Below are 24,647 nucleotides of genomic sequence, written 5' to 3' on the forward strand. Positions count from 1 at the left end.
AGGAGACATTGATTTATTTGTGTAGCCTCATATATTACGAATGAAAACTTGAGTTACCTGCAGATAGAGATGGATAAAATCACTGTCACGTCAACACTTACCCTGAATTTATACTGTGTACTCCTCTTCAGGCCTTGTACAGTACAGGTCAAGTTTTCTCCAGTGTACTTTGGATGAAAGTCTGTCCCCTGTGAGATAAACACACTGTCAGCAGTCTGTGTGGGTCGGTATTATAGTGAGCAAATAAATGCAATAAATGTCCTAACTGTCTGATGTGCAGTGTGGAATTTTAAATGATTCCTCAGAGCTTATTCTTTATTAAATTGTTTTCTGCTCTGGCATTCAAGTCACTAACAGCCACAACAATACATATACACTCATATCCCTGAAGCAAAGAGCTATTGTTAATTTGAAGAAAAGGACTGAATTAAATGAAAAATTAATGTTAACTCACGGTGTTGTCCTCCTGGATTTCGAGTGTGTATTTCAGCTGCTCCTCACTGGGACTGCCCTCAGGACGCCCCCACTCCAGGGTCACCCAGGACACCCCTGCCCTGACCAGCCGCGGTGCCAGAGGCAGAGCGGGCAGGGTGCCCATGGTGTAAAACACTGCCTCCGTACTGAAGCCGCTGCAAGACACACAATTTCCATTTCAATCACATTTTGTGCTTTTTGGTTTCAAAAAAAAAAAAAAAAAAGCTGAGGCAAATGATTGACTTGTGCGAGCGAGAGGAGATTATGTGTGCCATGAATCATAAACTCAGCTGAAACTGGGAGAGAAGCTTTTCTAAAAGAAAAAAGAAGAGAATGTGACAGGGAAAAGGCGACAGATGTGAGCACGGACTTTAAGGTGTTGGGGTTCAGAAGTCAGGCAAAAAAAAAAGAGAGAATCTGTGGGTATTCTGAGAGCTGCACAAAGGATTTCTCTTATCCTAGAGAGAATATTTCCAAGCTGTCCAATTACGCCCAACCAAAGCTTGAAATGTGGGCAAAGCTGAGGATGCATTAGGGCCACTATGCATTCGTCCAGAGAACTAAATGTCTCGTCCCTCACTCACACTCCCATCTATCATTTGCTCATTTCTCCTTGTTGCCTTGACTGCAGGCGTGACGCTCCCCTCCATAATGACAGCAAAGAGGCCAGACGAGGGGAAAAAATGGCAGGAAAATGGGCGGAAGGGGGTCTCATGACACATGTAGAATAATAACTTCGGAGAGGTTGATGCTCATTTCTGTTTTGTCTCCCATCAGGAAAGGAAACGACACACACCGTTTATGGCCCTGCATTTACAAAGATGAGATTTTTCCACATGCATGTATGGGTATAATTTGTGCTTTCGGCAACAGGCGGCGGTACCTTGTGCCGATGTCGTTGTGTGCAGCCACTCTGAACGTGTAGCCGCAGGCTGGAAACAGTCGCGTCAGCTTACAGTGTCTCTGGCTCCCAAAGTAACATTCTCTGAAAACACTGTTTTTCTTTCCCTGCAGACACGAGGAGGCAAGTTTACAACGTGGAGGAATTTTTTTTTTAATTGCGATACATTTTTAAAGCTGCAACAATAAATCTGATAATGTAAAAAAATAAATAAATAAAAGTGTGCATGGGGAAAAATAATGGAAGAGGATGATTCATCGATCTTCTAAAAGATGCTTGAGTCTCTACCATTCACAGACAATGAGGAAATGCCACAAAGGGACTCGAACCAGGTATTACACACAGAGAAATGACAGTGCTTAACACTACACCATTGTTATCCACAGTCTTATTATTAAATGCTGCCTGAGGACGGGGATATTAACATGCATTTAGAATCATCTTTGACAGAAGAAGGGTTTTGTTTTTAAGGAAATTGAAAGCATGACAGGTGAGGGCAGAATTACCTCATCCCACTCGAGCAGGTAGTTTGTGATTTTAGATCCGTTGTCGCCCGGAGGCTGTGGATGACAGGAAAAATTGTCCGGGGGAGGCAAGACGAGGAACAAAGCAGACATTCAGAGATCAGCCGAGGATAACTGACAACAAGATAGGCTTAAACGGCCCGCTGTGTTTTTATGATTGACCTCAGATTGTTTATTGGAAACAGTCTGTGTGGGTGAAATTATGCACTCGTGGAAAAGACCAGGAAGGACACGAGGGTGAAGAACACACTGATGGTGTTGTGCAACAGTTCATATTAGGCTGGAGAAGAGAAGCTCACCTTTTTCTCCAAACACACTGATGACATTCAGTATGCACAAACTTATCAGAGGATCATGTTTTGTCTGCTGTACCTTCCACTGTAGAGTGAGGGTGCTCTTGCTGCGGTGGGTGAGTTTTGGTGTTAGCGGGACATCAGGGACGCTGCAGTGTGTAGTAAACGAGCTGGCTTCTGAAGACGAGCCGCGGACTGAGTTATATATTGTCGACACCCTGACACAGGAGACAGGAAATGGTCAAAATATGTTTTGAAGCAACTATCATGCATTACCTACTGATGCGTGACTTGAAACAGAGGGAAATCCTGAATTAAAACCACAAATCAGAAAGATTTAGTCCTTACCTTACGTGGTAGTCTGTCGCTGGCCTTAGGTCTTTCAGATTGTACTCCAATTCTTCACCACTGCGAAGAGAAAACAGAAGAGTTATGACGGCGCATAAGTATGAGGTGAATATAAAGTTAGTCTGAGCTCAGATATTGGCTTTGTACCTGTATATAAGGCGATACTTTCCGTCTCTACCCTTATCTGAGAGGGAGAGCTCGTAGGAGCATGACACAGGCATCCCGTTACTATGCCGGTTCACCAGCCCTGCTGGGGGGGCCCACGACAGCCGTGCAGCTCGTGCCTGAACATTGGACACCTGACAAACACAGAAGAAATAATATTATTTCAATGATAAAGCTGAGCGCTGCACCCTATTTGACAGGCTGGGACAGTAATACATTCCCTTTATTCTGTACATTTATTTTGCTATAAGATTTTTTGAGCAGGTCTTGATCATGAAGATAAAAAAAAAAAAAAACTCCTCTGCTGCAGTAAGTTGACATGCAATTGTGTTTTTGTTAGCTTGCTTGTGTATATCGAGGCAACAACAATGCACCTAGAACCATTCTTTCACATGTGGTTGTTGTTTCAAGCTCAGACGCATCAATGCCAGTAACTCGTGGGGAAATTAAAATGAATGAATGCAGACGCACACACAGGCGTGTTTGTGTGTCTGATGGCGTCTGCCTGCGAGTGCATGCATGTTTATCAAGGTTTTAGTTCCAGTAAATGGTGGTTTGCCAGTTTAGCATGATTTAGCACAATCCGCTCCCTTTGCAGACTCCATATCCGATGAATAGGCAATGACTGTGCCTTGTTAGCCGTGCAAACCACAACTATGCCCAAATCGTCTGCGAGGATAAGAGACGGCACTATTGGGGGGGAGGGAAAAAAAAAAAAAAGTCCTTTCATAATTCACACTCTTCTGTACTTACAATAAATTATATAATAAATTATGCAACAGTGGCTTGATGTGCACAGACACCTCAAAATACCTGGAGAGAATCACAAAAAGCACATTGTTTTTTTCAAGGTTTCAGTTTTTCTACTTTTGTAAGCCAAAACCCTGAGAGACAAATCCTAACCTGGCTGCAATGAATCCACTATATAACAATCTTACCTCATCATCATCTAATCAATGTCAGAAATCTATACTGCAACTGCTTTAAAAGCACCAACAATCATCCTCACTCTATCACGCTCACATTACCAGATCTGGCTGTGTTCAAATCAGTCAAACACAACTGAGGAGTCTGTTTGGCTGCTCTCACATCCAAGTGGCTTCACCAGTTCGTGCTGTTCCTTTGACAAGGCTGGAAAGTCTCGTGAAGTGAATCGATGGAAGCCAACTGATTCAGGGGCAAGACGTCTTCAAATTAACATACGGCCAACCAAATTGCCTTGAGATACTTGGACAAAGATGCATAGACATGCTTTGAGAAGGGAAGTGTCTTGGCGACTATATTCTGCAAGAACTCATAAACAACTGTGTCCCATCCGTTGTTTACATCTCCTTCACTCTCCTGTATCTCTCTATACTCAGTTCACCTGAAACCCATCGAGGTTATTGCTATGACAGCAAACCAAATTGAGACCATTTGTAGATGAAAAATTTTCTAATAAAATGCACTGCAACATCTCGTCCGTGTGGTGTTCGGCTAAATCCATCAAGAGGCACATTTATGTCTCTGTTTGTCTCCAAATATAAACGCACTTCAACCTGAACCTTTTATATAAGTGCATCAGAACACGTGGCAACGCTGGTGCATCATAGCCACTATTACTGTCACAGAAATATAAAATGATTGACAAGAGCATCACAACATTGTCTCAATATTTACTTTCATTCTGTGTTTATGAGTATTTATGTTTTGGATAAGAGGTCATCTCATGTATTGAGAGCAAATGAATGCTATTGCAAATGTAGTGCAATCTCTTCAGTGCATTAGCTCCAAATTAAAATATCCAAACAGTTTTATATGACCTGTTATAAACTCAGAGACATTTAATGGTCCGATTGCACAGCCTGTTAACTGAACTTCTTTAAGCAGCAATGAGAAATTCCTCTCTACAAAACCATGTGTTCATGTATTCATGTTCCCAATGGGCCAAGGAAAACAAAAACAGTGTTGACACTTTATTTCAGCTGATGAAGCAGCAGTGGCGGGTGAACAGCTTGGATGAGAAGATGCTGCCCTCAAGTGGCTACAGTGAGCAACAGCTGCAGTGATCCTGGTTTAGCAATCCGAATAAGACAGAGGCGTCTCATCCAGGAAGATTTGAGGGTCACATCCTCGCATGTTTTCAATGTCTCTGCGCGACAACCGACCTGAGCAATGTCCTCATGCAGCCCTGCAGGAAGACTGATGATGACACTCAACACAATCAGGTGTAGTGAAGCAGGGAGATATTTACCGCAGGATTGCGGCGGTATCGAACCCCTCTGCAATAACAACTACTAGTCGCAAATCACACTGCGCACACAAATCACTGTATCATTACTTTCGGCGTTTGCCTCTTGTGTGAAGCACAGAGACGAGATAAACATGTGGAAAAGACGTCAATACTAACACCAGCAATGATTGTACCACACAGAGGTGAGCGTACCGACCTGTGGTTTGTCGATTGTAGACAGCATGTCTTGAACACGCTTTCCCTCTGAATCGTGATCTGGGGAGACGGGAAAAGAAGAAAAACAAAGTCCATATCAATATTTGATGCCAAACATTCAAATATTTCTTCAAGTTGCAGAAAAGTGAGAGTGGATCTGCTTGTGTTTGGAGTGATTTTTTTTTTACCACGGGGGGACAGGATAAAACAAATCTTCCCTTTCATTGCGATTAAAGTTCACTAAGACCAGACAAAACAGGAAATAACTGTTTTGTGAAATCTAAGCAAAGCAGGGCTGCAGTTAAAGCAGCATTGATGTCAGTCCATTAATACAATATATGGTCACATTTTCTGCGTTTTACAATAAGAAACAAGAAATATAAATGACACCTTCCTAAGTCTTGATGCAGATTTACTTATATGGCAGCACTGTTGAAAAGGGGCTGTTAATCAACATGCACGGGGATTTGGCATTGTGATATCTTGAAATCTATGGCTCATTACTGCCCCAAGGTCAGCCAAAGTTTGTGTCTCAATTGAGAAATTGCAGCACGTTATAAATCTGTGTAAAATGCATCTTGATGCTCTAATCAACCCTCTTATTGCTTGTGAACTTATTAGGTCAAAATAATAGTTCAGTCATCTGTGGAAATGTATCGGGGATAGCCCAAAAATAGGGTGAAAACAAGCGTAAAGTGAGTTGTCTAATGGCGTGTGTGATGCAACACTTGTTTTCTTCAGCAGGCATCGATTTTGTTTCATCAAGTCATGATGAACACAGGCCTTGGAAAAACACTAAGCTATCCAGGATTCCTCAGAAAAGCATTAGTCACGAGGTCCTGACTGAGAGCAAATAAAATGGGGATCACCGCAAAAAAAAAAAAAAAAAGAATAAGCAAACAAAATGTGACTCATATTCCATCCAGACTGTTGCACTTTGTACATGGAAATTGTTGGTTATCTTTGCAGTCATTAGTCCAATGAAATGGTTGCTCTCATCACTATTATGTATAATTTTCAATCATTTCTCACTACACCTGTGAATAATTGTTCATAGAATCATGTGACGTCAGTGGTGTTGTTGTAGCCCTGCTGAGCGGCTTATTATCTGCTAAAATTATACTCAACACAGAGCCATATGCAGGTAATAATCTCGTTGCTGGATAATAATTGGCTGGATCTTCAAACGCCCAAAACCTCTAAAAGGAAAAAACAAGAAAAGCGTATCTTGGAACTTCTTTACTTCTTCTCATTTTTGATGAAAACCATTGGAAGGATGCAGATATATTTTATGCTCAACCGGATGAAGTTGGGAAATCAGGAAGTGTTGCCATGTGGACAAGGTGGAGGTGATCTCAATTTAGAAAGCAAGTTATTGTGATAAACTATGGACAGCTGTTATCAGGGGGACGTTTATGACAAATACAGATGAGGAGGTGATTGGACACCAAATGAAAGACAAAAACTGGACAGTTATTGCTTTTACTAAGCTTATTAATATATTAGAGATGTAGAGAGTATCTGAATGGGATTTTTTTTCTTTTTTAATGTACATTTAGCGTTGGGGTTGTTCAGCAAGTGACGTGAAGACATCAATTTCCATCGTGTGAGTGAAAAATGATTCTGCTGATAACAAAAAAAATTATAGCCAAGCCATGAAGTCATTAATTGTCCTAATTATATATATTTAAAAAAATCTTTTTAAGTGTTTTCTTAGCTGGAAAGCTCTTTGTGCACACAATGCATTCACATTTTGAATACAAACACACATGCTGAAGTCCGGAACGCCGTCACATGTCTGAAGGTGATTTAGTGGATGCTCCCGGTTCTTACGAGAGCGAGTGTGTGCGCACATGTGCGGGTAAAGTCTTTCAGTCCCGTGAGATCTCCAAAGTTAAGGGTTTTCCAACCAGGGGAGACCTGCTGTCTTCATTTGTGCGTTAACCTCCACTTTAAATCACACAGGATGTGCAGTCATGTGTAAATCTGTGTGTGAATGCAAGCAACACATGGCATGGAAGAAGAAAAATGTGTGTGAACAAAAAAAAAAAATCTAAAGAGGATTTCCTCCAAAACAGATGTAAACATGTGAATAATGCAGTGTGTGTGTGTGTGTGTGTGTGTGTGTGTGTGTGTGTGTGTGTGTGTGTGTGTGTGTGTGTGTGTGTGTGTGTGTGTGTGTGTGTGTGTGTGTGTGTGTGTGTGTCTGACAAGTAGAGGGCCTTACTGTGCCTGGGGGTACGCTTATGAGTCATGGCAACAGTGATGTCATGGAAGCACAACCTCAAATTGACCTCCCTGTGTGCGACCGTGTGTGCGACCGTGTGTGTGTGTGTGTGTGTGTGTGTGTGTGTGTGTGTGTGTGTGTGTGTGTGTGTGTGTGTGTGTGTGTGTAAAAACCACGAGCAAAAGAACATCTGTGTATATACGTGTGTGTCTGTGTCCCAGTGTCAGGTTACAGGAGATTGGTAATGGGCAATAGAAGGAGGGGACTTAATCAAGTGTGTGTGTGTGTGTGTGTGTGTGTGTGTGTGTGCGTGCGTGTGTAAAAAAAGAAAGCGCTAATTAGCCAATGTGTCAAGCAGTGATGCAGAATGTGTATTTCACCTGTTGAACCCTGCGCACGCAGGCACGCACACACACACACGCGCGCGCACACACACACTTAGATGGAACCAAATCTTTTCTCTTTTATGGAATAAAAGCAGGGTGAGAGTCGAAGCTCCAGACATGAACAGTCCTGGCAAATAACAGACTGACCCAGCTTATTCCAGCCATTCATCACAGCTGAGTGAAAAGGGAGAATATGGCATGCTCAGCACTGTGGTCGTGTAGCTGCTTGTCCTGTAATGCTGAGATCACCAAGTCAAGTAAAGGAGGAATTTTCCTTCATCATCACTTCAGCTGTCCCATTTTAGTTACAAATGAAGGAAAAGCGAGCTGACTCCATTCTGACTACATAAAGCAGGCTTTATGTAGTCAGAATGGAGTCAGCATATTCTCGGTACCTGTGGAACGACAAGGAAGCTCAGATGTTGCCCTATTATACGAGTTTTACATTTTCTTTTTTTTTCTTTTCCCCATTAGTGCTGCTTTCTTCATTCTCTTTCTACAGGAAATATATTCATGATCATAATACCTCACACAGTGGCCGGCACATGTAATCCTGGATGGCCACGGTCCTGTATGATCTTTACGTGCTTCTTCTTTAACACACTTAATTACAATGAATAGCTCTTTATCAGGCTGAATAATGACACTCATTAAATTCTGCTGCGTTCAAGCAAGAAAGCATTGAAAACATGCAGTACAAAGAGGTGCCATGTCTGAGCTGAAATCATTTAATTTATCCCTCCATCTTCCACAAAGTTTGATCTCACTCAGGAGTTGAAGGGTGATGGAGCAGCTGGCGATGGCAGACTTCACAATTATGGACAATTTAGAGTCACCAAATCACTTAAAATGCATGTTATTGGACTGGAAAACCAAGAGTGCTCACCACTAACAACACTGTGACCTAGATCTGGAATAATCTCTCAAATAAAAACAATCAGGCTGTAAATTATATAAACCGTCAATCATTGTTTAATGTAATGGAAACATTTATGTCCCAGCTTTTCCAAATGCACACACAAAAGTAGACACAAGCATATGTCAGTAAAGTGAATATTGTTGGTCAAATTGCAAGTTGAGCTTGTGACAGTAGACGGACTTGTTTATTATTTCAGGAAACTGGCCATGAACTCTGAAAACTCCGCTGCTTCACCTCACTGCTCGCTGTTATGACTCGCTGTGGCCGCTGAGTCCAGCTGCTTAAGTGTTTAATACAGAGATCCACCACAATGCGTCGACGCCGACGGCTGCAGCAGAAACCAGGCCTCCACCCGGTGTTATGCCTCACACCGCCTTGTCCTCACCGTCCCTTTAGCCCTACCATCTCCCGTTTCTGTGTCGCCCACGCACCCTCGCTTCCTTCTCCTCGTCTGACCTCATATCCTGTCTGCGTCTGCCGGCCTGCGTTTGATTACCGAAGACAGCCAGACGGAGAGAGGGAGCACGGCGGGTAACGGGAACAGAGGGAGGAATGAAGGAGTGGGGGCAGGCCGAGTTAAAACCAGGCGAGAAGGGAATTCAGGGGAAGGCTGCGAGACGCCGAAGGACGGAGTGCACCGAGAGAGAAGGACAGGCAAGAGGAGACTGGCTAAGAGATTACGTAGAAAAACACAAGGAAATTGAAAGACAAAGAGTGAGCCAGGGATCAGCGGAGGGGAGGAGAAAGGGATGGATGAAAGGAGAAAGGGAGAATGGGGCTTAGGAACACGTGAAGCAAGAGTTACACAAACGTTATGACATCACCAGAAGGTGCTGGAAAGAGGCACTGATCTTACTGTCGCGCTCGCGACGCCGTGAGTCACTTCTCAAACTGCGTCCTGAAACTGGAGCCGTTCGACGTCGGCGGTTTGCATGTTCTACCTGTGTAACCATGGCTTTTTCTCAGAGTAGTCCGGTACTCTCCTACATTCCGAGTGCACATGTCCCAGGTTTCAGTTTCAAAGCGCTCAATGTCTTGCCCAAGGGCACTGGGACATATGGACCAGGCAAGAATGGGGATCAAACTTTTAAGTCTTTTGGGGAGTTTTCCAACTGAGCATGCAAACAGTTTTTGTCCTGTGATGACCTGGCAATGCATAATAAAGTCTTTCTATCGCCATATTTGTAAGCGATCAACATCTTTTCATCTTTGATCACACAATAGGCTTGTAAAATGTAGATATTAAAATTGTTGGTCCAAACAGCCAGATCTTTATTTTTATGCAGTGAAACCATCACTTCTTCATTAGTCTGGTCCTTGTGTGAAAGTCAGTCATACTCGTGCATCAGCTTTGGGTTGTTCTCGCATTTCGCTCTCCACTGAAGTTATCCTGTACGTCATCTTAATATGACACCAGAGCCTTGGGGGAATAAATAAACAAAAGCCAACCAAGAATCGAGCCATTGTTCTCGAAGCATTCATGCGCGGAGAAGAAGCTTGACATAATAGTAGACGGAGAAAGTGATGTGCGACAGTATTTTACCACGGGAATCTGCAAACTGTTGTTTTGGTGCAGCAGTGCATTTCCATTAGTTCCTCGCAGCTGCAGCTCGTGGCAGGAGTCGCTCTGCACGATGCAGTGAGATGGCGGATGTGAAATTTCTGACTCTGTGTAGAAGATTACATCAGACTGTCTGTGGTTGCATGACTGTGACAATGGCGGTCCGCAAGCCCATTTCACTGAGCGAGATAAGACCACAGATTTTAACCCATGATCACAGGCATCACCATGCTTATCTGCTGTCTGAGACAAACAACTTGTTTGTTTATTAAAGGAACATTTGGTTGACATCAATAGGTACCAATAATTACGTCCAAGAGATTTCCATGCTTTTCTGACCTCGCCTTGAAACCCAACGCTTTCCATGGAAACGCAATGAAACACAGGAACATGCACACTGGATATGAAAGTACTCCGTCACATCAATGGAAAACTCTGACTTCATTCTGTCTTTCCTTAGTTTCCGGTTGCCTTCAAAAACTACATGAACACGTTTACAGCATTGCTTTATTTTAATGTCGCATTCCTCCCAACCTCTCGATTAGTTGCGTCATTTTGAATCGGCGCTTTAGCAAAACCGAGTCATTTTGACATTGAGGAGGTTGCATTCCTCCTGCATGACGGCCTGTGGTTCTTAGACACAGTCTGTCCGCGCCGGGACAGAAAAAGACCTTTAAGGCCCGCAGAAAAAAATGTGAAAAATGTGGCAACGGTCGCCTCACTCACACAGCCCCCACTCAGCTACACACACACACACACACACACACACACACACACACACACACACACACACACACACACACACACACACACACTGGGCCACAGGGTGCGTGCGGTGCCCGACAGGAACAAAGTGAGAGATGATACTCCTCTTTAAAAGCTTCTACTCCGGGAAGAGCAAAGTGATGGACGCTTATTTCAGAGGAATAGAAGGGTGAGAGTGAGAAAGAGAGGGGCGTGATGGCAAAGAGGGAGAGCAGGGGTGAAGTGTGGGGACAGAGAGGAGACGGAGGCAGGAGGGAAGAGAGGAAAATGGAGGTAAAGACGGGCACAGACCTTGAATTCCTCACTATTATCATCTGCTGCATAGTGAGCATTCCATCTGTTCAACAGCTGACACACACACACACACACACACACACACACACACACACACACACACACACACACACACACACACACACACACACACACACACACACACACACACACACACACACACACACACACACACACACACACACACACACACACACACACACACACACACACACAGGAGATGTTGTTGGGACATGCCTCAATTTGTGGTTGTCATGGTAAAGGTTTGGTTCTCATGGCTCGAGCCCCGGTCGTTTAGAAAGGGGATTAGAAAGGGAGAGAGAGGGATGAAGAAATTGGCACGGAGAAATGAAAAAGTGGAGTATGAAAGAAAAAAAAGACTGCAAATCAGAGTTCACAAAAAAAAAAAAGTCTAACCAAAATGAAAAGGGGGGGTAGGGGGGGCATGCAAATAAGAATGTTAGTTGCAGCTATATTTCCTAAGGCGTGCATGATAAAGAAGAATTTTGTATGAAAGCTTTGCAACATTAAAAAAAAAAAAAAATCTAGATGCAACTAAAATGAACACATGAAATCCAAACTTCAAAACAGACGGCACCACTATGATGTATTTGACCAGTATTCAGTATTCAAACCAATGTGCATGCATTATGTGCACATGAATGCACACAGACATAAAACGACTGAGGCCACTGCAGTAAGTGTCAAAGAGAGGGGGAAAAAAAAAATGCATGAAAGTATCTTCACATTACTGTGTACGTGCCCTGAACGTCATTGCATCAAGGCAGGCAGTGAGAGATTAAAAGGGGGGATTCGTTTCGCAGAACCCTGACCCCATTCGACCCTGCTCAGCCAAAACAAATCTTGAGAGCAGTGACTGCAGACTGGCAGACGCACAGCGGAAAGTGAAGCCGTCTGACAGACAGTAGAGGCAGTGAGAGAGAGAGAGAGAGACTGAAGGTGGGAGAGTGAGGGAAGAAAAGGCCAGCGGACAGGTGAATACCCCAAGAAACAACAGTAAGCCGCTGGAATGAGAGAAAAATGCTGACTATGTAGAGACTACAGTAGAAAAAAAAAGCTAAATACATCTGTACATCTGTTTTGTCTGAGAAACCAGTAAATAAAAGTAATATAAATGTCCCCCATACCACTTTATCTCTGAACTGATCAACGCTAGCGATGGGAAAAAGCCGGTTGCACAGCAAGAACATGCAAACTCCACAAAGAACAGCCCTAAAGCCCAACCTGGACTTGAACAGAGGATATTTTGCCCACAATGCCAGAAGGCTCGCCTTCTGTGCATACAGATCTTGTATTCTGAAATCTGTTGTGAAAATTACACTTATGAGGCAGATCTTTTTCACCTGAAAGTTTCTAAACTAGTTTAAACATAAACTTTACGATGGAATCGTGTGCATGAAATTTTAAATATTGGGTGAAACTAAACACATTCTCAATTTGCAGATTTTTAGAGCAGGGGTTGCAGTTTTGAACCAGAAGGCCGCTGGTTCAAATCCCACTGCAGACCACTGCTGTGGGATGAGATAAGCCAGCTTATTAAAAAACACATGTGAGATCATGACGGAGACTATTTCATAACTTTAACTATCGTGTGTCAGTAAGTTCACACAGTTTGGTGTGTGAGGAGTTTATGGCCTGTATCACTCAATCCATTCATCTGGATGGGGAAGCGCCTGCTGTCCTCGTTGTGATTGGCGAGAACGACCTCCTCTCCTAATCCCGCTTGTCCTGTTACACGATATCAGCGGGAAAGACATTCCTCTGCTGGTAAAGCCATCTCTGTCAGTTTCCTCTACATGTCCCATTTTGATTGTTTTATTGCCCGGTTTGTTCGGTTCATTTTCCTCCTTTCTCCACCCCCCCCTTCAAGTTTCCCCTTTCTAAATACCCTTCTTCCACCCCACTGCCCTCCATCTTGCCATCTTGCCCTACAAACATGGCCGTATTTGGGTTTGTGGGAAGGGGTTGGAATTTGTGCGTGTCTGAGTGTTTGAGGAAGGGGGGGGGGGGGTGTCATCACCATGGCGATTCACAAAAACGGTCCAGTAAGGGAAGGGTGGGAGTGTGTTCACACATTTTCAGGCCTGTTACTCCAGTCACAGCAGGAGGAAGTCAGATAGTTGGGAGGGAGGAGTCTGATAGTTGCCGGGTCGTGACTCTGCTTGGTCAAAGTACACAGGAGCCGATGAAGGTCGTCTCAAAGCCTCACATTAGATTCCCCGTTTAAAAACCTTCCATCGCCATCAATTTCATTATGAAACTCTTTCTTAACTGGCATTTTGGACTTATTTGTATGGCACTCTGTCCAGGTTCAAATGAATTAATTAGTATCATTACAGTGAGATACTTGTTTTGTATAACTTTTAAACGCTAATTAAAACCTGTTTTGCAGGATCAAAGTTTTTGAACTCACTTTACTTCTGAATAAGTTTTAGAATTGTTGCATCATTTGTTATTTTAAACTTGGTAAGATTTGAGAGGATGACCTACATACGAAAACACATTGTTCCCTCAGAAAATGGCAGTTTGTTTGTATAAGTAATTAAAAAAGTTGTTACTTGTGCCAAAATCACAACACACCTTACTTTTGTTGCGATAGGAACACGAACCTGTAATTATTGTTACACAAAGTCATTAAATGTAATTAAATGCTCTTGGCGAACTATTGTGTTGACTCACCTCAGTGGTGTAATTGTTCCCCTCCCTGGTACAAGTCGCATATTTACACTGCCGTAATATTATGAGCGCTGGCAGCTGAAGTGAATAGCATTGAGTCTGTTTATATTACCATAATTATCATAATTTATTATGGACGACGTATATTATGTTATACTTTAACTTATTTTTACCTGCAAACGATGCTTTTCATGATTATTTAACTACTATTATCTGATCAGTCGTATCACACCACGTTGTTGACATGATAACTTTAATAATATGATGACTGCTGAAATGTAGGTATTATTAGTAATAAAAAATAAAAGATTTGCATTATGTAGGTGGTCATAATGATATGGAGGATCTGTGTATTTTTTAGTGCAGTTTGTTGCAAGAAGACGCATGAAAGTATTTTCAGGATGAGAAATTAAACAATATTTCAAGCAGTTAAATGAACTTATTGTTATTTTAATACGTCTTTGTTTAATTTTTCAATTTGATATGCAGGAATATCTTTCCTTTTAGGCTTTTAACGTAAATACTGAGGACAAATTAAGTGTTTTCTTCTCTTTCCATTGTTGAAATGATTATGCAAGAGAAAATTCAACTGGAAGAAAAAACCCACAGTGTGTTTCAGGAAAGTCCAGTGAGTGATACGTGCTTTAATGTTGTATAAAATGCTATTCTACTTAGTAGATGGATTTGTTTCCACACCTTTCCTACACAGTAATACCCATGAGACCTCTTATTTTCCCCACATCCCAAACACAGAACCAACGTGGTGGACGCAGTGGTCCCTGCGCACATCTGGTTTCTCCTGAATTCACAGCAACTGGCAATGACGTAGAACCGAGAAACGGAGGAGCTGAGGGAGTCGCTCCATCTGTTTCTGTGAAAAACCCAGTTTTTCTGAGTGAGACAGGATCTGCGGTGGTGATGATGCAGAGCCAAGATGGAGGAACAGAGGGGATGGAGCCCACATCTGTTTCTGCTCAGCGAGCAGCTCCGTTCTGAGGAAAAGGGCCTGTAGAGCTGGATTTACTAGGGAATGGATACTGCACTCGCCAAGTCAGCCTGCTGCCTCACTGGCACTGGGGCAACAGCTACACGTACACACACACACACACATGCAAAAAGCGAAGCTATCAAGGGCGATGCGTGTGTGTGTGTGCGTGCGTGTTCGTGTGTGTCTGAGAGTGTGTGTGTGGTAATCTGGGTCGGTTCGCACTTTGATGCACGGCGCCAACGAGCAAGTTTGTCTGAATATTACTCTCTGGATTCTCTCTTTTCGCTTCTCGTCTCTCTCCTCTGTGATAAAGGAGTTACGCTGTGCCCTCCTCTTTACAAATCTTTCATCCACCTTTCCCTCCTCTCATCTGTCCTTCAAATTCAACATTCCTCCCCTCTCTGTGTTTGGCCCCTTGTACATCGGATCCTCATGCTCTGATTGTTTTACAGGAAGCCCAGTCACGAGGTGTGTGTGTGTGTGTGTGTGTGTGTGTGTGTGTGTGTGTGTGTGTGTGTGTGTGTGTGTGTGTGTGTGTGTGTGTGTGTGTGTGTGTGTGTGTGTGTGTGTGTGTGTCTGAGTGTGTATGGTACATGTAGCTGACTCAGCCTGATCTCCAGTGATGTACTGAGACCCCAGTAGACCAGAACAGACATCCAGTGACATGCTGACATGTGTATTAGTGTTGTGTTAGCGCTGCGGTGTGGCTCATGAACCTCCCAAAAATAAAAAAAACAACAGTGTGTGTGTGTGTGCGCATGAAGAAGTTTTCCTGTCTCACACACCGTCTCCTCTGAATGTGATTTTTGCATATGTCCAGACATGCATATGTACTCTCTGTACATGTAGCACGATCCTTAATAAGATGTTTAAAAACCACTCATGAGGCATGAAAATAAGGTTTTATCCATCATCTATATTTGTAAGTAATTTGCAACACATTTTGGTAAGCATATATTCATTTCTCTAATGTCTTTGTTTCCAGCAGGGACACATTCACTTGTGAAGCCCAAAATCCTTAAAGAGGCTAATTTGATTGAAAATTATGATCAACAGCATTATGTATTTCAGAAGCATAATGCCAGTTACCCAGGCCAATGACCGTCACTATGGAGTGATATATGCAAGGTAACTATTAGAAATATTGCAGATTTGCATTCTCTTCCAACAGAGAATAGTGTGCAGATGAACAACTTTCAAATCATTTTACAAATAGTCACTTGTTTAGCTAATCTTAACTCTTGTGCACTATATATTCTGTAGATCAGGACTGTTCGATATCTGAAAAGGATTCTTAAAAATCAAGTTATGTCAGTTATTTATACACATATGAACTTCTAAAATGCTAACTGCTAATTTTCATGACCGATAAGTCAACATTAGAAATAAAACAATATAAAACAAGAAAAAAACTTGACATATATATATATGTAATAAATCAAATTATTGTATGTTTTCATGACACAGAGGTGTTTTTTCCCCCCCTAAATAGAACAGTCATTTTTTTTAATACTGGAAGTGGCACAAAGAAAATTCAGTGTGGAAATCTCAAGACACAAGGATCTCAAAGTCTAGGCATAAAAGACCAAAAGTATCTGTTGAAATCCACACAACAGCCGATACGCAATACAACTGTGCTCCAGCCAACTGAAATGACATAACGATGTAATCGTGTTCAAACATCAATAGGAAAGTATGCTACACATATGACACCAGGGCTTGTGTTATCTGATCACTGGCAGATCGTGGACTTTTGGAAATGTACATGTATCCACAGCTGACCCAGATGTGAATGAAGATATTCCCGTGATCTGACACCATGCTGTGTGGGACTGAGTCAAACATTTTATGGAGAAGGTAAATCTAAAGCAGAGTTTGACAGGTAGAATCGGACTGCGGAAAAATTTACGTGCTCCTTTTCATTTTCTCTGTCAACACCTCCACGGACTGTGTCGGCTGTGCAAAAGCAGCATATTCTTTACTCTTTATTCTTTTTTTTAATAACTCTGACATGCATTTGATGTGTCAAAAGGCAGGTCGTTAAAGACGACCGCGAGCGAGTGTGTGTGTGCGTGCCGTCATGCCTTTGTACGTATGCTGAGCTTTACGTCTGTGTCTGTGTGTGTGTGTGTGTGTGTGTGTGTGTGTGTGTGTGTGTGTGTGTGTGTGTGTGAGCGATAAGGCCGACTTGTGGCATCTAAATCTCGGAGCTCAAAGGTTTCCTTCATCTCAGCAGGACTCTACAGGTATGTGCCTGCTCCCCCCCCCCCCCACCCCCATCTCTCTCACCCCTCTCTCACCCACACGCACCCCCTCCGTGGCTCAGCCTCCAACAACAAGGCCGGCATTGTAGCGGGGGTAAAACGATACTGCTCAGGGACGAGTTCAGCTATGTGGTTACCCAGACAACCCCTCTTACACCCTGTCCCCATCTTCCTACCTACACCCGCCCCCCCCCCCTCAGGTCCCCTCACCTCCGCGAGGCTGCATTCATCCATTCATTATTCTGTGGGTGACTTTTGTGTGACAAAGAAGAAGAAAAAAAAAAGCGAGTGAAAGAGAGGAACGAAAGGTGCGTTTCATCCTGCCTCCTCGAGTCCAGGGCAACGAGGGCAAAAGCAGTCACACAGAGACAGACAGAGAGAGGCAGTGGGAATACCACTTGTTCTTTCACAGAGACGTTCACCACGGGATTTTGGTGCATATTGTGTCTAGCAAATGGGCGCATTAATAAATACCCACATGTTGGCAAATGTCTCTCTTTTTTTAAACTTAATTTTTAAGCGAATGTCTCTTTAGTGATGGTTTTGACGTATAATTGGACCATGAAATGCAAGGAGTTGATGGATGTGTAGTGATCTGTGTGTAAAAAATTTTTTTTTCCATTGTTCTTCACATGTAAACGTGTGCAAAAGCTTTCTTTATTTGAAGGGTGTTTCGTTTTGTTTATTTAATTTTATTGTCTTATATCGCTTGACAATTTTTGCTTAGAGTGAAGTACTTTATAAATAAAGTTTGTGGGGAAAAAAGTACAAGACAATGTCATGTGTGAATCTGTGATATAACTTAGAAATAAAAAGTGGATTTGAATGCTTAAAAGTGAAACAAATGAGTTACTAAAGCGATTTTCGCTTGGAGGAAAGGGAGACCTTACAGTCCAGGGGTGACTGTGTGATTATGTATCAGCAGTGTGTGTGTGCGCGCTGTGTGTCTTGCGGTGCTTTGTGTGTAGGAGTGGTCCTACCTTGTGTGTGCGTCTCTGGTTCACTGTTTCGCGGACTGCTGCGGAGTCGTCTCTCTGGCTTCTTGCCCCCCGGGCTGCCCACTCCGCCCCCTGATCCCACTGACCCGAGCGACGGGGCGTGGGATTTGTTGCTGGATCACAAGACGGATTCGATGAAAGAGATGAATTCCAAACGCATCACTTTAATCAAGGTTCACGGTATATTTTTGTTGTATCTTTTGGTTTTCTGCTCTCCAAGAATTGCTTTAGGGATTATTACATTAACTGAGACTTTATTGCTTTATTGCATGAACTGGAATTTATAATATTTTATTGTACAATTTCGATTATTTCCAGCTTCCTTTAGCCAGAGGAAGAATATCAGATAGCCAACCATCTCTCGGGAGCATCTTAATTCACACCATTTGAGACATTGTGATGTGAAGCTTCTCGGTTGGATCATTTGTCATATATATATAAATTACATATCGAGAGGCGACGGCACCTGCATCAAATTACAAAAGACATTTCATTTCATCTCCCATCGGAAAGGCTTCTTCCATTCAGAAGTCAAAAAGGCTTTTATATGTCCAGTTGACAGATAAGAAAGTGATTTTTTTACTTCTTGAAAGCTGACGGTTTCAATTTGACTGAAAAGTTAGCACATAAATAGCTCAAGGAGAGGATTTAGGTCACATTTGCAAGATTTACTTTCAGTTTACTGATGTGAGTGGCTCGTGAATTCATCAGGAAAAATACATTTAATTTAACTGAAGAGGAACTTATTTCTGAGTTGTGGGATTACCTGTATCCGTTGTGTGCTGGCCCCAGACTGCCTTTATAGAGAGTGGAGGGAGGGGAATTAAGTCGGTTCTGTCGCTCCAGTTCTCTCTGCCCTTTATCTTTTTGGGCTGTGGCTTACTGTACGTCTCCTCTCTGCTTATGTAGTTCGACATCCCGTAAACTGGAATTAATTCTGCGGGCGTGGAAAGGGGGGAAAGAAAACAAGTGAATGAAAATCCTGAATCAAGCTTCTTTTTATATATATTTATATATATGTATATATATATATATATGTATATATATATATATATATATATATATATTGATTTACAGTCGTTAGACATTAAAAACACCGGTGGTTCAGCAGACGTTGGAAGACCTGGTCATACCTGGATCGCCGTACATTGGTGGAGGTGGTGCTGGTAGTACTGGTGGGGGGGCAGCTCCCCAGGGCTTACAGGGGGGTAGAAAGAGTGAGAGTTGGGGATGAAGTGAGGGTGAGCCAGGTACGGGGGGCAGGTGGTGCGTGGGGGAGAGAGCTGGGGAGTAGGAGGGGGGGTAGCACTCTGGGGACTGAGGCGTCACCACCACTCGGCGGACCCCCGTGGTGTCCTCCAGCACCTGATGGACAGAGGAGCACATGACATCATTAGGATTTGTATTCTTTTGCTTCTCTGGAACTCATCTTCTCGCCTCGCCTTTGTCTCCTTCCTCACGCCAGTCACCTGCATGTCTTCATCACTGCCCCGTTTTCTATGGCCTCACAGATACTCAGAGATTTCATTGTAATTGTTCAAAACATACTCGAAACTGCATATAAAAAAAAAGGAACTCGATTCAAATATTACACCTCTTTTCAATGTTAGTCACAAGACTTGTTACATTTGCATCATTAAAGCTGAGACAAAGTTAAAGTTTCATTATTTAGGTTAGTTTTTTGTCAACTTCGTTGGGGCAATTTAGGCAACTAGGAGTTATTACTCTTTATTTGAACTTTTTCAATGAATTTGATTGAATTTTCATCATCCCCTTTTCACACTGTAAATAATTAAAACTATATTATTACTATATGTGTGTTGTTTCGACAGTATGGTCCAAAACTGCACAAGCTTAACAGACGTAATGGTGAAAATGCTTACAAAAGTGAAAAAATTCATAAATTACTTTCTTACTGACTGCTTAAATTAAATAACACTTCAACATGAACACGCACGCACGTACAAAAAAATACTTTTGTATATACTGCATGCATTACATAACCTTCTGTTTCCCTGTTTATTCAAACCAACAAACCCAGGATCAGCCAATATATTCCCTTCATTGTGAAATAGTGAAATATCGCTTTATGAGGATTATCACATTGGCGTTTTTCCTTTCACTGCCCGAACTTTTTCCTTGAAATGCAACAATTCACTTTTGAATGTTAATGAATCTTGTTTATGTTGAATCGTGTAGTCAATCTTCTGAAATGTGTAAAACTGCATTAAAGGTGCTATAAGGAAAAAAAAGTTTTATACAGCAGGGGAATAAATGATACTGAATGTTTTTGAAATTGTCACAATAAACTGGCAGCACCAAATGACCGCAAGACATCTGAGCTTGTGAAACCCTGAACTTTAAACCCACAAATCATGTGAGTTCTGTAAACTGCAAACAAGTCTCTTATTGCTTCATGTGATGGGAAGAGATTTTGCTGCTTGTACTTTCAGTCAAATGATTCAAAATCAGTTTGGTCTCTGGGGTCAGTGGTGGACGAGAGGTCGGCGCATGATGGGGGTTTCAATCCTACCGTCAGTGAAGGATGGAATTTTTGCACCTCTGAAAATAATTACAGTCACCTATTCTTGATCTGAACGGCGCTTTAGTGCTCAATACTTGGGCAAGAGCAGGTGCTCAGGCTTTCAAATGGGGGATGTCTAATAAAGAAGATAATTGCATAATTAATTTGACAACTGGGACATGGTGCCAACAGGTCATGTTGTCTCCCAACGTGGTGAAAACAAGTGCTGCCGTGTGGTGATCAGATGGTGTGCAGATTTCAATAACGGCAAGCTCCATAGAACTGCCCCAAATTAACATAGATTCCATACATGTATTCACTTTCACATTCCTGGACTGGGACACAGACACAGACGCACATTCCTTCCTATTCAGACACTTTCCCAGTCCTGCATTCCAAGCAAGGAGCAAAACACACACTCCCTGCAGCGAGGGGAAGTTATCTGCTGGTTTCTAACGACAACAACAACACACACTGCCACACACACTCACACTCGCACCAATAACGCCACCCCAAATCCCCCGACCCAAACAGAGAAGCAACAGACTCGCTGTTAGAATACAACGCGTGGAGAGAAAGAAGCGGGGGGGGGGGGGGGGGGGGGGGGGGGGATGAAAGAGGGCCAGGAGGGGAAGAAGAGGGTTACAGAACTAATCCGAGTGAGAAAAAAAAAAAAACTTAAAGAGAATAAGGGAAGGAGGTGGAACAGGAGGCCCCCTATCTGCCCCCTCATCCCCTCTCCTACTGCAGAGGAGGGGAGAAAAGCGTGTTTACGGGAAAACAAGGGCAAAGTCCCTGCGTGAGGACATGTGGACCTGGCCTACATACCCACACTACTGAGGACACCAGCACACTAACACCAAGTCAAACATACGCATGTACACACCCACACACACACACACACACCCACACACACACACCTACAATGCAGGCATAACAGAAACCTCAGAACACACACGACAAGAATTATTTTGACAAACATTTTTTTTTTCTCTTTCTGCATCGATCCCTTCTTTCAGCACCCCCACCCCCACAGAGAACCCATGCTTTTCTGCCCTATCAAGCGTGTTTATGTAAGAGTGACAGTGTTTCCCGCTCATATTTGGCCCCGTCCCTACGAACACACACCCACATGCACGCAAACACAAACACGGTGAGCCAATGACCTGACATCCATTGGCGTAGGAACAAAATCCACCACACGCAAGACCACAGATGTGTTGCAACACTCTACTAGTGAGGACAGTTTGTTGACTCTCCCGCTACACTCCTCTCACTTTGTGGGGACATCTGACCGAGCACACACACACACACACACACACACACACACACACACACACACACACACACACACACACACACACACACACACACACACACACACACACACACACACACACACACACACACACACACACACACACACACACACACACACACACACACACAAAATGACCTTAACACCCCAAATTCAGCACATTCCTGCTCAGCGCTCTGCTGGGGGAGGAAGGCACCTTGGTTTCGAAGCTACGACAGAGAATAGTTGTAATACCTTCATTGGTCTTTCTGCAAGGTTTCTTTACAAAAAATCATACATATAAGACACGTGGGCACCCAGACCAAACAGATGAACTGACCATTATGACCCAACTGCACAAAAAAAACAAAACATTCTGGATGTTGTGTTTGCTTTTTAATCTCCACAGATACTAAATGCAGTAAATGCAGGTTAATGTCAAACCAAGAAAATTTTGCATTGCATAAAACTTGCCAAACTCAGTAATAGCTAAAGATCTGACTCTTCACCTGATTTACTACATTATACAAGCATCAACATAATGAAACAAACCTGTGGACCGTCTGAGCAAATGACCTGACACGTAATTGAATATAGAATCCATGCATTTGCAGGATTGTCATTGATAACACATTTCAGTTTATAAAGTTTATTTCTCTCTCAGAAACAAAAAAGTGACAAGCTAACTAATTAAATGCAGATGTACACGAAGTGTGTTGTTGTATCACACCGTGTGTGTGGCAGACTGTTATTTTGACGGAAACACTCAAATCAACAAGTGCGAGAAGCAAAAACAAAAAAAAGAAAAGCACAGACATAAACTAACCTGTGAGATGTACCCTGGAGGCACATGGATGGGAGGGATTGACCCATTTGGGGACATCATGGGAACCTCAGCAGGACCTACAAGGAAGAAGAAGAAAAAAATTATTTACTTCACTACACAACTTGGGTAAACTCCCATTAACGTCCATCAATCACAAGTACACATACTGAGACACACACACACAAACAAACAGCCAGAAAGGCAGGCCATCCTTCAGCGAGACACAAATGTGGAGCACATTGCAGTGAATTCTCATACGAGTATATGAATATATATATACATTTCTGGTGCACAGCTCCACGTATTCAGCAGCAGGATCGTGACGGTGATTGTCGGTGCGACACGTGAAGCCACATGGCCTGAAAAATGTCGTCTCTGCTCTGGATGGAGCAGCAAGAAAATCTAAATAGAATTAGCAGACTGAAATGATGTTGACTTTTCCACTGTCCATATCGCCTCCCCCACCAAATCTCTCCATCTCTTTCTTCCACCATCTTTCTGTGATGGAGGTCGTACGGCTGTTAAAGTCATTGGGACCCCATTGGGACAGCTGGAAGCAGACTTGGCTCCAGAATAAATCACACACACACACACACACACACACACACACACACACACACACACACACACACACACACACACACACACACACACACACACACACACACACACACACACACACACACACACACACACACACACACACACACACACACACACACACACACACACACACGCACACACACACACGCGTTAAGGTTTTTTGTTCGTGTTGATGCCAGTTCTCTTTTGAAGATTTATTCCACACAAATATAACAAAGTAAAACTACATACATGTGATGAAATCAAGACACAGGGGTTTTTTTTTTATCGGTTATTTGTGTGAGGTGGCACTTCTGACTTCTGTTTTCATTCCTCCCTCGGTCCCTTCCCTCATTTCCTGTCTCCCTCCATTCTTCCTCCCATCCGCCTTCTATCCTTTCGTGCATTCCACCATTTAACAACTTTTCTCTCCACAATCTCCTACACCTTCACTCTCCTGCTCTTACTCACACAATCCTGCTTTTATTTCCATCTTTTCAGCCCCTTTCCCATCTACCTCCATACTGTCATCCTTGTTTCCAGGGATTTTTTCCTGCACAAGCCTCCCTGCTTTCCCTTGCTTCGGCTTATTACTCACATCCTTCACTCCCTCCTTTCATTTGAAATATTACTCACTTCATCCAATCCCTTCTTTTTAACTTTATCCTTCTAAGTTGCCTCATCTTCATTAAATCTTCTCCAGCCTCCCCGTGTCCCACCCACCTCCCTGACCTCTGAGCAGCCAAACAGACGGGTAACAGTGTGGTTAACACACACCGACAGACACACAAACACAACCTGAGCAAAGTCTGCAGTGTGGGTGAGTGTGTGTATAGTGAGTAGGTCAGGTATGGAGAGACAGGCCTCTTTCAGTCCCGTCTGCTCCCCTACCGCGGAGACTCGGGAGTGGATATGAAAGTCCTCATTGAGTAGAAGGTCATAGCATGAGGAGAACACACACCACACACAGAGCTCCTCTAACCCTCTTTCCATCACTGCTCATAGAGCACTTTCCCTCTTGCTCGCATACTACCCCACCCCCCCCCCCCCCCCCCCCCACACACACACACACACACACACACACACACACACACACACACACACACACACACACACACACACACACACACACACACACACACACACACACACACACACACACACACACACACACACACACACACAC

The 24,647-nt window shown here is 43.1% G+C and overlaps 1 protein-coding gene across 1 annotated transcript in view; it reads right to left on the reverse strand.

Moving 5' to 3' along the window:
• fndc3ba (fibronectin type III domain containing 3Ba) overlaps window positions 1-24,647 on the reverse strand; it is an 88,011-nt gene that overhangs the window by 22,928 nt on the left and 40,436 nt on the right. The window contains 15 exon segments of the mRNA XM_080513220.1: window positions 102-188; window positions 455-629; window positions 1,358-1,482; window positions 1,882-1,935; window positions 2,272-2,410; window positions 2,541-2,600; window positions 2,688-2,839; window positions 5,135-5,193; window positions 18,215-18,345; window positions 18,999-19,089; window positions 19,092-19,169; window positions 19,366-19,389; window positions 19,392-19,491; window positions 19,493-19,597; window positions 22,880-22,956. Of these exon segments, the coding sequence (XP_080369346.1) occupies window positions 102-188; window positions 455-629; window positions 1,358-1,482; window positions 1,882-1,935; window positions 2,272-2,410; window positions 2,541-2,600; window positions 2,688-2,839; window positions 5,135-5,193; window positions 18,215-18,345; window positions 18,999-19,089; window positions 19,092-19,169; window positions 19,366-19,389; window positions 19,392-19,491; window positions 19,493-19,597; window positions 22,880-22,956 (1,457 nt within the window).

The sequence above is a fragment of the Blennius ocellaris genome (genome assembly GCF_963422515.1).
Source record: "Blennius ocellaris genome assembly, chromosome: 17".
Lineage (NCBI taxonomy): Eukaryota > Metazoa > Chordata > Actinopteri > Blenniiformes > Blenniidae > Blennius > Blennius ocellaris.